The 14,821-nt window shown below is 46.8% G+C and overlaps 1 protein-coding gene across 7 annotated transcripts in view; it reads left to right on the top strand.

Annotated features, from left to right (window-relative positions):
- Nucleotides 1–14,821, top strand: part of Cldn10 (claudin 10) — a 70,117-nt gene that overhangs the window by 44,995 nt on the left and 10,301 nt on the right. For 6 of the 7 annotated variants that reach the window (XM_050150427.1, XM_050150424.1, XM_050150423.1 and 3 more), the window contains 2 exons: nucleotides 12,485–12,646; nucleotides 12,730–12,811. In XM_050150427.1, coding sequence (XP_050006384.1) covers nucleotides 12,485–12,646; nucleotides 12,730–12,811 — 244 coding nt within the window. Of the gene's footprint in view, nucleotides 1–6,199; nucleotides 6,602–12,484; nucleotides 12,647–12,729; nucleotides 12,812–14,821 lie in introns of those variants that run through there. The other variant, XM_050150420.1, reaches the window with a different exon arrangement.

Raw genomic sequence — 14,821 nt, 5'->3', positions numbered from 1 at the left:
TCTCTCTCTCTCTCTCTCTCTCTCTCTGTCTCTCTCTGTCTCTCTCTGTCTCTCTGTCTCTCTCTGTCTCTCTGTCTCTGTCTCTCTCTCTCTCTCAAACACACACACACACACACACACACCACCTCAAAAGAATTATGATATGAAAACCCAGGGCTGTGGACAGAGTTTCCTCTTTTCCCATCAACACCCACCCACAGGATTTCCCAACTTTCAACTAGTTTTCTGCCTCACTTTTTCTTACTTCCTTTGGCCCCTCCCTCGGCCCCGCCCACTCGCTTCCTACCACCTCGCTCTTCTCTTGCTATTGGCACTAATGTCTTCTTTATTAGCAATCCAACACTTTTCTTTTTTTTTTTTTTTTGCCAATTTAGTTTAAAAATTTCAAAAGATTCCATCCATATTCACTGTTTCTTAGTCTACTTTTAATCAATAGTACCTTCCTTTTCCATGTTTTTGGCCAGGGTGGATGGCTGACTTGACCGTTGCGCCAGGTATTCTGGGGTGCTGGGGACTGACTCGAGGGATCCATTCAAGCCCTCCACCCATGAAGCCTCATCGCCGGCTTTGAGCAGCACTGTTGGTTTTTTTTTCTTATAGAAAATGTAATCATATGCTTTCAGAGAGGAAACCCACGTGTAGAGCAGACGGCATCCAGATGAGATCAGACACGTTCAGTTGTTACAGCTATGGCCACGGAGCCATTATTTGTGTCTACAACACCCACACTTTTATGTACGTTGTGTTTAATCTTCACAAGCCTTTGGAAGAAGCCATTTTTCACCCCTGTTATAAATTTAAAGAGGTGACGTTGAGCAAGATAAGGCGAGAGATGGAATTCCTGCTTATGGTCATAATCTGTCCTCCGTCAACCACATCATGTACTTTTATAAGCAGATTGAATTACCATGCTTAAAATTGCAACCAGTTTCAAGAAAAGAGAACATAAGGCTAGGCATATAAAATTGTTAAAGAGTTTTCTCCATACAACTCCATCTATAAACACAGCTTCCTTTAAATACATGGAGGCGGGGCTAGAAGATAAAGAGGTAAGGACTCCAGTAGAATCTCTTGGTCCTTTCCTTGTTGACTTTGTCCAGAGAGAATCGTGTCAAAGCCCGGGAGGCTTTTTGACTTGGAAGTGGTCCTGTGATGATCCTTTGTTTTGCAAGTGAAGAAGTTGTAACTCGAAAAAATAAAATGACTTGTTCAGAAAAATAAACATGTATAAAAAATACGCAGCCAACCTGGGTGAGGGGGCTGAGTTAAAACTCAGCAGATGCTCACAGACCAACAGAACTCATCTTGTCCACCTACAAGCTTGGGAGTGTCTAGTATCCTGGAGTGAGAGGGTACTCAGCCATGAGCGGCTGAACCTCAGTGTTCCTACGGTGTCTCATAGCTGGGAGTGCGGCTTTCAAGTGAATGCCTACAAAGAAAACCTCAAGGTAAAGGAGGTTCTCTGAAACATTCTGACAAGTGGGTCCACCCTCAGGAGGTCCACGGGACACCATGATGAGTGGGTCCACCCTCAGGAGGTCCACAGAAACACTCCGAAGAGTGGGTCCACCCTCAGGAGGTCCACGGGACACCCTGATGAGTGGGTTAACCCTCAGGAGGTCCATGGGAACACTCTTATGAGTGGGTCCACCCTCAGGAGTCCACAGAAATACTTTCATGAGTGAGTCCACCCTTAGGAGGTCCACAGAAATACTTTCATGAGTGGGTCCACCCTTAGGAGGTCCACAGAAATACTTTCATGAGTGGGTCCACCCTCAGGAGATTGAAAACAAACCAAGGCAACTGTTAGTGCACTCATAACTTGCAACGAAGTAAAAATGAGTGCAGAAGTAAACATACGTATGTTTATTACCTGACTGTACAATGATGAATGCATGCATACATATGTGTCTGTAGTGATGCACAGATAAAAGTGTCCTGCCCTGAGTATTCTTGATTCTTGGCACTCTGTAGTGTGTGTGTGTGTGTGTGTGTGTGTGTGTGTGTGTGTTTTACCAAGACAGGATTTCTCTGAGCAGCTTTGGAGCCTGTCCTAGAACTAGCTCTGTAGACCAGGCTGGCCTCAAACTCACACAGATCCACCTGCCTCTGCCTCCCGAGTGCTGGGATTAAAGGTCTGTGCCACCAGTGCCCGGCACTCTGTAGTTTTTATAATAAGTAGATTCCAAATAGAACTTGCGTAGGACACTGAGAGTGACTCACATTAGAGGGAAGAGTACAGATACGCTGTTTTAACAACTAGTTTTGGCGTTAGTGCCTTTATTAACAGGTATTTGTAGCAATATTTGTTTGCTGAGTGGTTGTTTAGATAACACCGTTCTATTTAGGGCTTCCATTCTTCCCAGCTGACTACCAGCGTGCTCGCTCACTGGAATCTAGGAAGCAGCTAATGTATACTGAAACCAAACGGGATGCTCAGAAAATCCTTGAGCTGTGTTCAAAGGCACACCTGTGTTCTTTGGCAAGGGAACCGAGTCTCAAGTAAAGAGTTTCTGCAAATCTCCCGTTCAGTTGGCCAAACTGGTTTTCACTCCCATTGAACAACTGGGGCCGGGGGTGGGGATGGAAGTGAGGGGAGCCTCTGTTTTCCCTGAATGACCATAGTAAGACCACGCACATAGCTTTAATGCTGAAGTGTCAGAAGCGGAAGGGATGATGTGTTCCAGGGCACAGCGTATCTTCCAGCAGAGTTTGTCATTCGTCCAGTGATTAGTGCTTCTCGTAGTGAGAAAGGGTGCTTTGTATTAAACAAGTTATGATTAAGATGTTACACGGAATAAATCGGATTTTCTGGAGGACTTCACTTTTACTCTTAAGGACAGTGTGCTATGAAGAGTTAAAGTGTCAGTGAGTGAATCCTACCGAAAATGAGGAAGTTTGCCAGTTGTGTAAACTGCTTTGCTGATTAACTGCAAAGGTTATTTGGGACTACATGATCTTACACAGAAAGAAGACTCTTTTTTTTTGGTTTTTTTTTTTTTTTTTTTTTTTTGAGACAAGGTTTCTCTGAAGCTTTGGAGCCTGTCCTGGAACTAGCTCTTGTAGACCACGCTGGCCTCGAACTCACAGAGATCAGCCCGCCCCTGCCTCCTGAGTGCTGGGATTAAAGGCATGTGCCACCACCACCCAGCCAGAAACAAGACATTTATCTTTCATTTTAAAACATCCTCTGCACGGCCCACCTTCATTTTCTGTACACTTTTTATGCTGGATCGCACGGTACTCTATAACGCCTTCCGCCTTCTTCTGACTCCGATGTTTTGAAAGCTTAAGTTATGAAACATCTAAACTAAATGCTTGATTCATTACAGACTGGGCTTTAGACATTACAGAAAGTAGTTTGCCATTCCCATGGGCTCAGAAATGTAACTTTTTACAACGCACATGTAATGTGGTCTAGGGCGTGTGACATTGTCCAATCTCAAAGACAGGGCAAAGCATAAAAGAGAAAGAAGCATCATGGAGTCCACAGGCATGACGACCCTGGCTAAGGAACTAAGGGCAGCTCCCGTCCAAGCCACAATTTACGCTTTTTGCACTTCCCACTTGTTTTAGGTTGAAACTATGTGTTGCAATATCTACAATAATAGAACACTTCTATTTTTAAGTTTTCAACACAGAAATTAATCTTTCTCTTCCAACTACAGCACATCTGTTGTGTTAAACTGTTTGTATACAATTCATGAGTCTCCGCCCTCTGTAGCTGCAGCTCTAGCATGGCTCACACTGGGAGTTTTGAAAGTACTGCTGCCTGGCAGGCCACCCTGGAGACTGTGGCTTCCTTAGTGAGTGTTGTGGTAAGGCAGGGCCAGGGGCTGCATGGAGTTCTTCCTGGGGATTCAGAGTCTCTTGCTTCTGAAAGCTAGGTTTGCATAGCTCATGGATTGTTTCAGCTTTCAGAGAGAAAACAAGAAACCATCTTTTCACAGTTATGTCTCTAAAACAGGGTGCTTTTGGATCCAAACAGGAGAATTCACAACCAATCACTCTGGAAGCACAGACCTACTGGAGGCCTAATGGCCATAACTCTAAGCGCATCGCTTCTTGTCAAAAGGCAGTGTCCTATCAAGTAGTAACAAGACAGAGTTAACTAATCCGCAAGACTCAGCAAAGAGACCGTGAACAGGGACAAAATTATAAGTTTGATAATACTAATTTTAACTAACTTCACAGAGAATGTGCAGGCTCAAAAAACCAAACTTACATCAAGAATGGGATTCAGAAATTTGACACAAAACTCTGACAAAGGGCAGGGACCTGGGGATGGGAGCACTGTGTGGCAGAAAAAAGAGGACTCTTTGCACTCACTCTTGGAGGGGAGCTGATGTGAGTAGACAAGAGATGACAAGCAAAGGGTTCCGCAGACTTTGCTCTTAAGTTTGACCCACCGGTGAACCTGTACTGACACACTGGAGTAAGTGAGGATCAGGACCAGAGTAGGAGGTAACCATGTCTGCCTCCCACTGACCACGCCACCCTCACGTCCATTTCCACTGCTAACCGGTCATTTCAGACTTTGACATGTTTCACTTGATTAAAAACTAAAAAAGAATAAAAGCCACCAAGACAGTTACGCTCTTCACAATGGGCCAGACCTAGCTCTGCACGGAGATTGTGAAACTCAGCGAGGAACTTGCTTGTCTACAGCTGACAGATTTTATGGTTTAGACCTTTGGTTACTTTTGGCAAGAAATGGATCCTGAAAGGTCACACCAAGAACTGCAAGAACTCTGAGTGGACAATAATAAACCCATAATGAAGCCAGTGTCTTTGTTCTCTCATTTATGCCCAGATTCGTGACCTCAGGAGCTGGAAGGACACGTTGGTCTTTGTGTTTATCTTAAGACAGCAGAAAAAAGATGGCCATGAATGAGTTTATTCTTCAATTGAGTGGGAAAGGTGGAGGAGCTGGTGAGGGTTGGGGAGAGGGCTCAGTCGGAGCAGGAGGACCTGAGTTCAGATCCTTAGCACCCCTGCAAAAGGCGGTGTGCACCTTAAACCATGGGGGGGGGTGGCAGAGAAAGGTGGCTTCTCAGAGCTCCCTGGCCAGCCGGTTTGCCAAAATGGTGAAGCTCCTAGTTTTGTGATGGACCCTGTCTCAAAAAATAAGGCGAACAGCCACAGAGATTGATATCTAATGTCTACCTCTGACCAACACACACAAACACACATGCTCACACACAAGCACCCACCCACACACATGCCCATACAGGGGCACACGCACATGCAAACACATGAAACCAAAGTTGACAAGGGCGATAATACAATCGGTAGAGCAATCGCTGTTCAGCCCTGATGACCTGGGTTCAGCATTTACATAAAATGAGCTGATGGTTCTCTCCTCGGGGATGAGGAGAGGACAGGGAAAAGTCGATCTCTAACACTCGCTGGTCAGCCACATAGCCCAATCTGAAAGCCTTAGGCCCCAGCGAGAGAGTGTTCTGTCAAAAAACAAAGTCGATAACACCGGGGGTTGCTCCCTGGTCTCTGCATTCATAGGCATGTACACGTACACACACACACACACACACACACACACACACACACACAGAGTTGAACAAGATACATATAGATGTCTCTCCCTTGTTTCAGAATCCTCCCTTCACAAACCGACAGCAGCTGGTAGCTCTTGGGGAAGTGAATCAAAAGGTCAAAAGGCTGCGCCATCTCTAGTGCCCTCACTGGGCTGCTGGAGACTCTGCTCCCTTGGAAAATAGGTCCGAGCGACAGAGCGTTTGATTATTACTTTCCGCATACCATTAGGCCAAACAGAGCTTCAGAATTTTGAAGGCAAGGCCAGTTTCAGTCCCAGTACTCACTCCCTCCTTAACTAGCCAAACAGGGTCTCTCAAAGAAGCGTGGCACACCGGCCATTAGCGTTCAGCAAAGCGAGGCTGCGTTTCCGTACCGTGTCCTTTCAGGGCACAGCAAAGCTGTTTCTGCTCTGCTTTTACAAGATACCCAGTGAGCCAAGCTATTTGCCACCTGTAGGGCTGGGTCGGGGATGACTCGGAGGGAGGCGCAGCAGGTTGTCCACATCTGCTTGTCCCTGGACAGCTCCAATAAAAGCCGTTTTCCGCGGCTCGTCTGTGGGAGATTCGGGGACCTCGGGCCCAGGAGCGCGCTGCCTTTGAGGGCTTTGCAACTGTGGGCAGCCGACCAGCTGCTGGGAGGAACCCAGGAGGGCGAGCCCCAAATCGCCTTGCGCGCAGGCAGGGGCGTGAGTGCGGGTCCGCTTGCGCCCTCTGGTGCCCAGTGGGCGGGACGGAGGCGGTGACCGGGGGCGGAGCCTCGGGACTGGGTGCGCGGGGGTCGCCACGCCGAGTGGGATCAAGCCGGAGAGCGGTTGCAGGCGGCGGCATGGCAAGCACGGCCTTGGAGATCGTTGCCTTCACGGTCTCCATCTCGGGCTGGGTGCTGGTGTCCTCCACACTGCCCACCGACTACTGGAAGGTGTCCACCATCGACGGCACGGTCATCACCACCGCCACCTATTTTGCCAACCTATGGAAGATGTGCGTTACCGATTCCACTGGTGTCGCCAACTGCAAGGACTTCCCCTCCATGCTGGCGCTGGAAGGTCTGCATCCCTTCGGGTCCCCATTCCTGCGCGTCTTCTTAGGAACCCGCCAAGGGAACCCCCCTGGAAGGAGGTCGGGCCCCACTCTCTCCCCAGGGAGGGTCTACGATGCCGGCTGTCCGGTGGGGCGTCTTCTGAAGCTGGGAACACTTGATGGGGAAGCATGTAGGATCAATTCGGGTGGTTCGGGAGCGACAAGGCTATTCCTGTGTCTGTCTGGGACTGTCGGGACGGGACGTTGAGGCTTGCCACCCCACCACCAAAATCTGATTCTCATTAAAACGACACCCCCGAGGTCCGTGAATGCTCGCCCTGAGATCCCTTTAGCGGTTCATTGAGTCTTTGAAAAGCCAGGAACAGAGGACTGGAGAAAGTACCATATTGAAGTTTTTTGTTGTTGTTGTTTATCTAAAAATGTCTCCTACAAACTTGATAGCTTGAGCTTAATACTTCCTCTAAGTTTCAGGAAAATAAATAGTCCTTGTCTGTGCGGGCGTGAAGTGGCTGCGGAGGACAGGGAATGTTGGCCAGCTCGAGTCAGCAGAACGAGTGAACACACTTCCAAGCTTTGTGCCTGCATGCTGGGTCTTTTTAGCTTGTTTTTTTTGCTTGTTTGTTTTTGTTTTCTCCAGATAGATAGTAACATAGAATCGATTCGGCACCAGCACAATGCTTGCTCAAGTTCTAGGCTCTTCCAGGATTTTACAGGCCACTAAAAGGATTCTGGCAGGAATTTAAGACGAGCAGGTTGCATTGCTTCTAGATTTGAGGTGTTTTCCTTTTCTCTATTATTCCTCTTGCAATTTTTATTTGCATAGCTGGGTAAATAGAAGACTTGATTCCCCTAAGACAGTGCTTTGCCACAAAAAGCAAACTGTTGCTCAATTCAGTGTTTGATGGAAGTTGGTCTAAGGGAATAGGTGCCTGCCTGCAGAAGGGAGGCACCCAGGGCTGGGCCCTGTTGTATAAAGTAAGTAGCCGGAACACTGTTTATGGCATGCATTGCTGTTGAGTTTCCTGGGCTCAGCAGAGCACACATTCAGGAGATAACAGACAAGCTCTTGTTCCTGTGGTGTACATCCAGGAACGCGGCTTTCACAATGTGGGATTTTCCTGCTGTGTGTCCGCTGTGGAGACTTCCTGTGATTTGAGCTGGGTGCTGAGGAGGGTATGACACAGTTCTCGTTATCAGGACCTTGAGTTAGGCAGGCATGGAATAGAGTGTGTCATGTGTGTGCCACCCACATATGCATAGATGCAAAGTGGGCAGTCTCCTGTGATTAGAAAATGATGTTTAAAAAAACAGAAATGACATGTCCCACAATGCTTTTAATGAACAACACCTTTGAAGTCGGCGCAGATAGAAAAAGCTTTTTAGCTGCTGCATAGCTCTTACTGGTCTGAAGAGAGGTTCACTCAGCCATTTAGTCCTGGTGGACACTGGACCCCTGCCAGCTTCTCCCTGCTCTTAGTGCCTTCCTGGAGCCCTTCACGTTCACCTTTTCCTGTGCGTGCCGACTTCTGTACCCTGCTCGATCGCCGGACCAGAAGAACAAGTGTCCAGTTCACACTGCCAGATTGCGTTCCAGCAAGAAACAGGGACAGCTGCTTTGCCACTCTCTCGCTGCTGTTCCAGCCGAGAATAACACATTAGATCTGCGGTCCCCTTACTCCCTGTGAGTCTGACCACTGAAGCTTATTCATTGGCCATTTCTTTTCTGTCTACTTCTATCTTGTGACAGTAGTTGCATTGTTTCTTCTTCTTCTTCTTTTTTTGTATGTGCATTCTTGATTCCTTGGTGCAATCTGAGCCAACCAAAAAAATCCCTCATTCTAGGTGGATATGAGAGCCTGCGACACAGAGACGTCTATGTCGTAGTGACGTAGCCCGCAGTCTAGATGTTAGCTTTGCCGCACCTCTTGTTTCCCAATGTATTATACCATTTTTCCCATACTGAACTTTGAAAATAATGACGTAATTACGACATCAGTATTTCCCTTGGTGCCTTCACACTCTGTGGTGCACTAGGGCATTTTCAAATAAACTTCTGTGTCTCCCAGGAGGGTTCAGCCATCACTCCTTTTTCACATGAAAAGGAGTTGATCTCCCCTCCCCGACCTCAAGTGGAAGTTTCCAGAGAAGCACCCTCCCCCAAAATCCCACCCTGCCTTCTTTCTACCTTGGGTTGTCAGGGCAGGTATGTTAGGCGCTGGGCCTGATATTTGAGGTGGAAGGAGAAAGTCGCCTCGCTAGGTGTCTACTGACCAGAACAGCCCTGTCTTCCCTGCTTAAGTCACGCATAGACTCCGGATCAGGAATGCCAAAGAGAGAAGGCTGGTGACTCTTGCTATCTTGTGTTATGGTCAATAGAACACCCCGTTTGGAGTCAGAGACCTCATTGTCATCCTCTGGAGGATTCAGTGCTGCTCCCAGATTTCCCTTTGGGAAAGAAGATGCGCGGCAAAGCTAACGTCTAGACTGCGGGCTACGTCACCACGACGTAGACGTCTCTACGTCGCAGGCTCTCACATCCGCCTAGGATGAGGGATTTTTTTGGTGGTCTCTTACTCTCGTGCCGGTCACCCTGCGCCTCTTCCTGTTTTCCCATGAGAAACAGAGATGCAGAGAGATCCATCGGTAAAAAGAGGTTCCTGTATAAATGGGAGCTCGAGAGCTGACATTCCGTGTTCTACCTTCCCTCGTCCACTATTTGCACAAACGCACCAAGCTACTCGTGTAAGACAGGCTTGGGTTCTTTCCAGTTAAGCACGACAGCTAATCGTGCTTCTGACTTGAAACTGAAAGTAAAGGACATATCATTGAGAAGACATCTAACTTTGAAGGGCTACCTTGAAGGTTTCCTGCAACAGAATCCCTTTGGTCCAAGTTATTGTTTGAAAATCTCACCGTTGACGGAGCAGGCAATTTCTGTCTGTTGCTAACCCTGAACTTCTTTTCAGTTATTTTTAACCATGTGCCGTCCGCTTTTGCTAATGGGGGCTTTTGCTCTTTCTTGCAGGAGAACTATAAATTATACCTTGAGAACTTCTGAGTGAATACATTCATGCCTCAGCACCTCAATGTGTTAATTAGCTATTAACGGGGCCAGTAAATTAGACCTGTCAGAAATAATGGCCTCCTTGGCTAGGTTTTACTACCACCTCCGTTGATGGTGGAACTTCTAAGTTTGCCCCCGGGAGCTGTTAAAAGGTGGGTGGAGAGGTCTGTCTTGCGAAAGATAAACTCTGCAAGTCTGCCCTGGGAGTCTGTTCTAAGGAGCTGACAGGCCCCAGGTTACAAACCTCCGGCTAATTAACAAACACCTCGAACAGTTCCTTCCACAGCTGACAGGGTAGCAGGGGAGTTTTCCCCTTGTCTGGGAATGTTGGCTCCCCATTATAGAGCCATCAGGCCAGCTATTGCCTTTAGTGTGTGCAGAAACTCAGTAAATTATTGCTCGTGTTCTAGAGCCAGGGTGAAGTGCACTGCCCTGCACACCAGGTTACTGGGTAGCACTGGAGAAGGACCACATTGAGGCAGCATGAGAACCTCCTTGTCCTCCTTCTCTCTAACATCTGTGCTTGGAAGATAGATCAGCGAGGGGACTTTAGAAGGAGAGATTCTGGGGAAAACTGTCTCTGAGATTTTCCCTGCCTTCAAGCTGACTGGCTTGGACTGGTTTCCTAACACTTTCCCATGCAGGGAAACTCGTTGCCCGCTCTCCATGACCAGACTGTAAACTCAGCCCTTGGTAGATTTCAGACCATCCATCTGCCCATGAGAAAGCCCGTAAGACAGCGGGAGCAACTGCAGAGGACGGTTCCTAATAAGGGCATGCTTGTTCCTGTCTTTTTCTAAATTAATATTCTGCATAGAAGTCTCCCTTTTCCCAGGGGAGTTTCCTGGGTTTCGATGGCCTATGGTCAACAAATGAAAAACTCCAAAACTGAATAATCTAGAAGTTATGGGTACATTTTACTCAAATAAATTGTTAATCATTCTGTTTTACCTAACTATTATGTTTTTCTTCTTTCTTTGAAACGGTGTCTCTCCATGGAGCCCAGACTAGCTTTGCGTTCATCATCCGCCCACCTCATCATCAGTTCTGGGCTTACAGGCCTGTGTTCCCCAAGCCCAGCTTCATAGTTGCTATTCATTTCTTCTGTACTTGATCTTACTTTTTCTCACGTATTTTTTGCAAAGGCGGTGTATAGATAGAGCTCAGAATTATTTGTGGCTTCGTGAGAGTATTGAAGCAAAACACATCCCACACTGACAAAGGATAGTGCTGCGCTTGTGTCTCGTGTGTGTGACTGCCTGCGCATGTGTGCATCTCTCTTTCTATTTTTGTTGTTTAGTGTTGGCCTTCAGAGCAAGCTAGCTGCAACCTTTGCTGTCTTAGGTTCTGTGGTGCACAGGGAGCCTCGTTAGATGGTCCTTGCAGTCACTTTGATTTTGAGAGGCGCTGCTTTTGTGCTGTGGCAAGAGGACTCACGGGCCCAAGTTGAAAACAGAGTTGGTTCAGTATTCAGTAGCAGAGATCTAGACAGTTTTGCAGCACTATTATTGTTAATAAAAGAATCCTCCATGATCCCAAATCACTAAAATAAGCTTCTCTTCTTGTTCTTGGCAACTTCCACACCTTGCTGTGGCCGTCTGTGTTTATGAGGGCTCAGGGTGTGTTACATTGGGTAGAAAGAACTGCTTTGCAACATGGGTCTTAGTAACAGTAATTCACACTTTAAATTCCTGTACAGAGGAGTACGGACTGGAGGCCACCAAGACTTAATCCACAAAGTTCTATTAGTCTTCTACTGTGAATTAGCATTGGCTTTGCTCGAATACGGGATAGCGATAGATGACTATTGCTTATGTGGGCACTTAAGGTTTTTGTTATTCTTTTTTTTATTAGAAGGCTTCGTTCCCAAAGACAACCTTGTGTGTGCTCATTTGCTTGTCAATTTGCCGACAACTGGTGTGTGCCCCTCTCGCTGCGTCAGAGCGAAAGGCGTTGTTTCAAATGAGACGAAGTGGTCTGACTGGGAATCTGGGGTGTCACTTTGAATTCTGTTCATGTAGAATAGCTCGGGGCCTGGCCCAAAGCCCTGCTGAAGCTTGCCACCAGCCCAGCTATGCAAATAAAATCTGTGACTGTGACCATGAGTGGTTCAGTAGGAACAAGCTGACTAGCACAAGGCTCTCGTGTACATGCGAGCAGTTGACTTGATTATAAATTACTTTCCTAGTAGGCAATGTTGTCTTAAGCCCAACTTTATTATATCCACCCTAACAATAGCAAGGTGCCACTAAGATAATTCTTAGTCTCACCATGGGCCCCTAGCACACGCTAGCTAGTCTCATATATACAGTTCCATTGATACCAGGAGACTTGACCCTGGGGCCATCTTGCTGCCCAGTTATAACCATTCTAATTGTGTAGTTCCAGACTCGCCTCAGTGTCTGTTGAGAAGGTGGGTACACTAAGGAGTTAGAACGAGAAGCAGTGGGGCATGAGCTTCACAGTCCTCTCCAGGTGGGATCCTGTCTAGCATGGCTAACTCATCTGCAGGAAACCACAGAGCTTCTGCACGCCTGAGGTTCCTCCTTACTAAGGGCAGGAATAACTTAGAGATCTAGCCAGAGCCTCTGCATAAAGCAAGCCTCAAACTGCGTGACAGTGAACAGGCACTTGACGTAGATTTGCTGGCTTTCCTCTCTCTCCCACCTTACTCCACGAGTTAAGGCAGTATACTGTACCCAATTTGTGTACCCCCCCCCCCAAGACAGTATAACACCCAACCCAAGTGCCAATACAAAGCGAGGTCTTCTCTCTGGAGAGCTGAGCATCCTTTGTTCACATAAACGACCTGCTGTGATTACAGGCTACATCCAGGCGTGCAGAGGACTGATGATCGCTGCGGTCAGCCTGGGCTTCTTCGGTTCCATCTTTGCACTCTTTGGAATGAAGTGTACCAAAGTTGGAGGCTCAGAAAAAGCCAAAGCAAAACTTGCCTGCTTGGCTGGGATCGTATTTATATTGTCAGGTAAATAATGACTTCCACCAAACAAGGTGCTTCAGGGTGTCAATGACCTCGAACTGACTGCAGTACCCACTGGTGTTTTTCAGGTCTGTGCTCCATGACAGGCTGTTCCCTGTATGCCAACAAGATCACGACAGAATTCTTTGATCCTCTCTTTATGGAGCAAAAGTAAGTGTTGTTTTTAGTCCGCATGTTTCTAGCTCACAGAAAAATTAAACAAATGAATATCTCCGATTAGGACATGCGTTTCCTGTATTGCTTTGGAGAATGAAATTTGGTGGTCAGTGGTGGTCTCTGACATCAAGTTTATGGGTCGTCTGGATGAAAGATACACTCAGAGACATCATTAGCACTGTCCACTATCTTTGCATAGCTCAGAGCATGGGAGCAAAAACAAACAAACAAAAACCCATCCATTTTACATCATAAAACTGAAGGGAGATTCAGGAAAAGTTGGAGTGAAGTAAGATGAAAGGAAAGAGTGTTAAGTTATGAAGATGAAACAGTAAAAAGAAGAATATTTGCCAAATGCTCGACTCTGGGCCTTGCACCTCTACCCCACCTAACCAGCCTTTATGAAGAAATTGTGCACAGTTGTTTCTCAACGATGCTGTAGGAGCATGGTGCCCGCCTACCCCTGCCCCACCCTCCCATCCCTCCTAGGAGCATGGCACCCGCCTACCCTCGCCCCTCGCCCCACCCTCCCACCCCTCCTAGGAGCATGGTACCCACTTACCCCCCCCCCCCCCCCCCCCCCCCNNNCCCCCCCCCCCCCCCGCCCACCCTCTCACCCCTCCCAGTGTGGTTTGCTCGTTTCTGCAGGTGAGTGTCTTGGAACTAACATCTGTTTGTTGGCTGGCTTTTGTTTCTGAGCTATGGGCTGCTGCATTTTATAGTGTCCCCAGGCTTATTGCTTTGGACTGGGAAAATCCCAGGGATACCAAATGAGAAATGCCAACCATGTATCAAATCTTTTTTTTTTTTTCTTCACGAAGCTATGCTCATATACTTGTATAGGAAGTTGTGTGTGTATGTGTGTGGGGGGGGTGTTTGCTTCAGTCAGGCTGGGAATTGTATTTCAGACTTGAGATCCGTATATAATTTTTAAAAGGTCAAGTATAGAAATGATTGGTCAAGAGGGTATCACTTTTTCCTAGCTCATTAAGAAATCTCCAGAAAATGGATTTCCTAATTCTGTCTTCAGTATGGTCAACGCATACCTCAGAAGAGCTGGCATTATGATATTTAGTGGAAATTATATTAATACATATCAGTTCCTTTATATGCCAAGCATAACATTGCAAGGATTCTACCAAATGCTTTGCTTCTTTAACGCCCTTCTTATAAAGCAGGACTCTCTCTTGACATCCTCTTTCTGGGATCAAGGGGCGGAGGAAGTGATTTGCTGGCAGGAACTTGGCCTAAACTCCACATTTCAAACCTGGGGCGGAGTTCTAGACGGCACACGCTCTAAGATGTGCAAGTTACAATGATAGTTTCAGAATTTTTGAAACTAGACGCTCCATGTACTTTATTATTAGTTCCTCTCATACATTTATTTTTAAAAGTTTCCATTCAGAAATATTATTAATTAGGAAGCTAACAAACAATTTTCCTTGCACCCAATATACTTTTTTTTTTTCCGAGACAAGGTTTCTCTGTAGCTTTGGAGCCTGTCCTGGAACTGGCTCTTATAGACCAGGCTGGCCTCAAACTCACAAATATCCACCCACCTCTGCCTCCCAAGTGCTGGGATTAAAGGCGTGCGCCACAACCGCTAGGCTTATTCCTCTTTTATGTACACCTCGGTTGCCTAAGTTGGAAAAACATAACTAAGCTTATTGACAAATTCCCAGTGTGCTAGGAACCCAGTTGCAACATGAGAAAAACATGGGGAGAACTGGGGTCAAGAATCCAGCAGTCACGTGGCTGAGGCATTTATTGGGTGGCTATTTATTCTAAAAACACCCTTTTCGGAACAGAGACCAGACCAGTTTTCTCCCAGCTTGCACTTGACAGAATCGTAGCACTTAACCGGCTCCCTGTGTTTGTGTTTTTGCTGTTTCCCCCTTTTGTCTTTGATTTTTTTCAACCATGGGAAGATTCTGTTTGGAAAACTCCGAGTGGACATTTACAAAGCCTTGAAAACAGCCCCTTCTCTTTCCTTTTGGCTATTTC

Source organism: Alexandromys fortis, unplaced genomic scaffold (assembly GCF_014885135.2).
Source record: "Alexandromys fortis isolate MF-2015 unplaced genomic scaffold, M_Fortis_MF-2015_v1.1 scaffold_66, whole genome shotgun sequence".
NCBI classification, from domain to species: domain Eukaryota; kingdom Metazoa; phylum Chordata; class Mammalia; order Rodentia; family Cricetidae; genus Alexandromys; species Alexandromys fortis.
The sequence above is the reverse complement of the archived record's forward strand: the minus strand, read 5'-3'. Positions and strand labels throughout refer to the sequence as shown.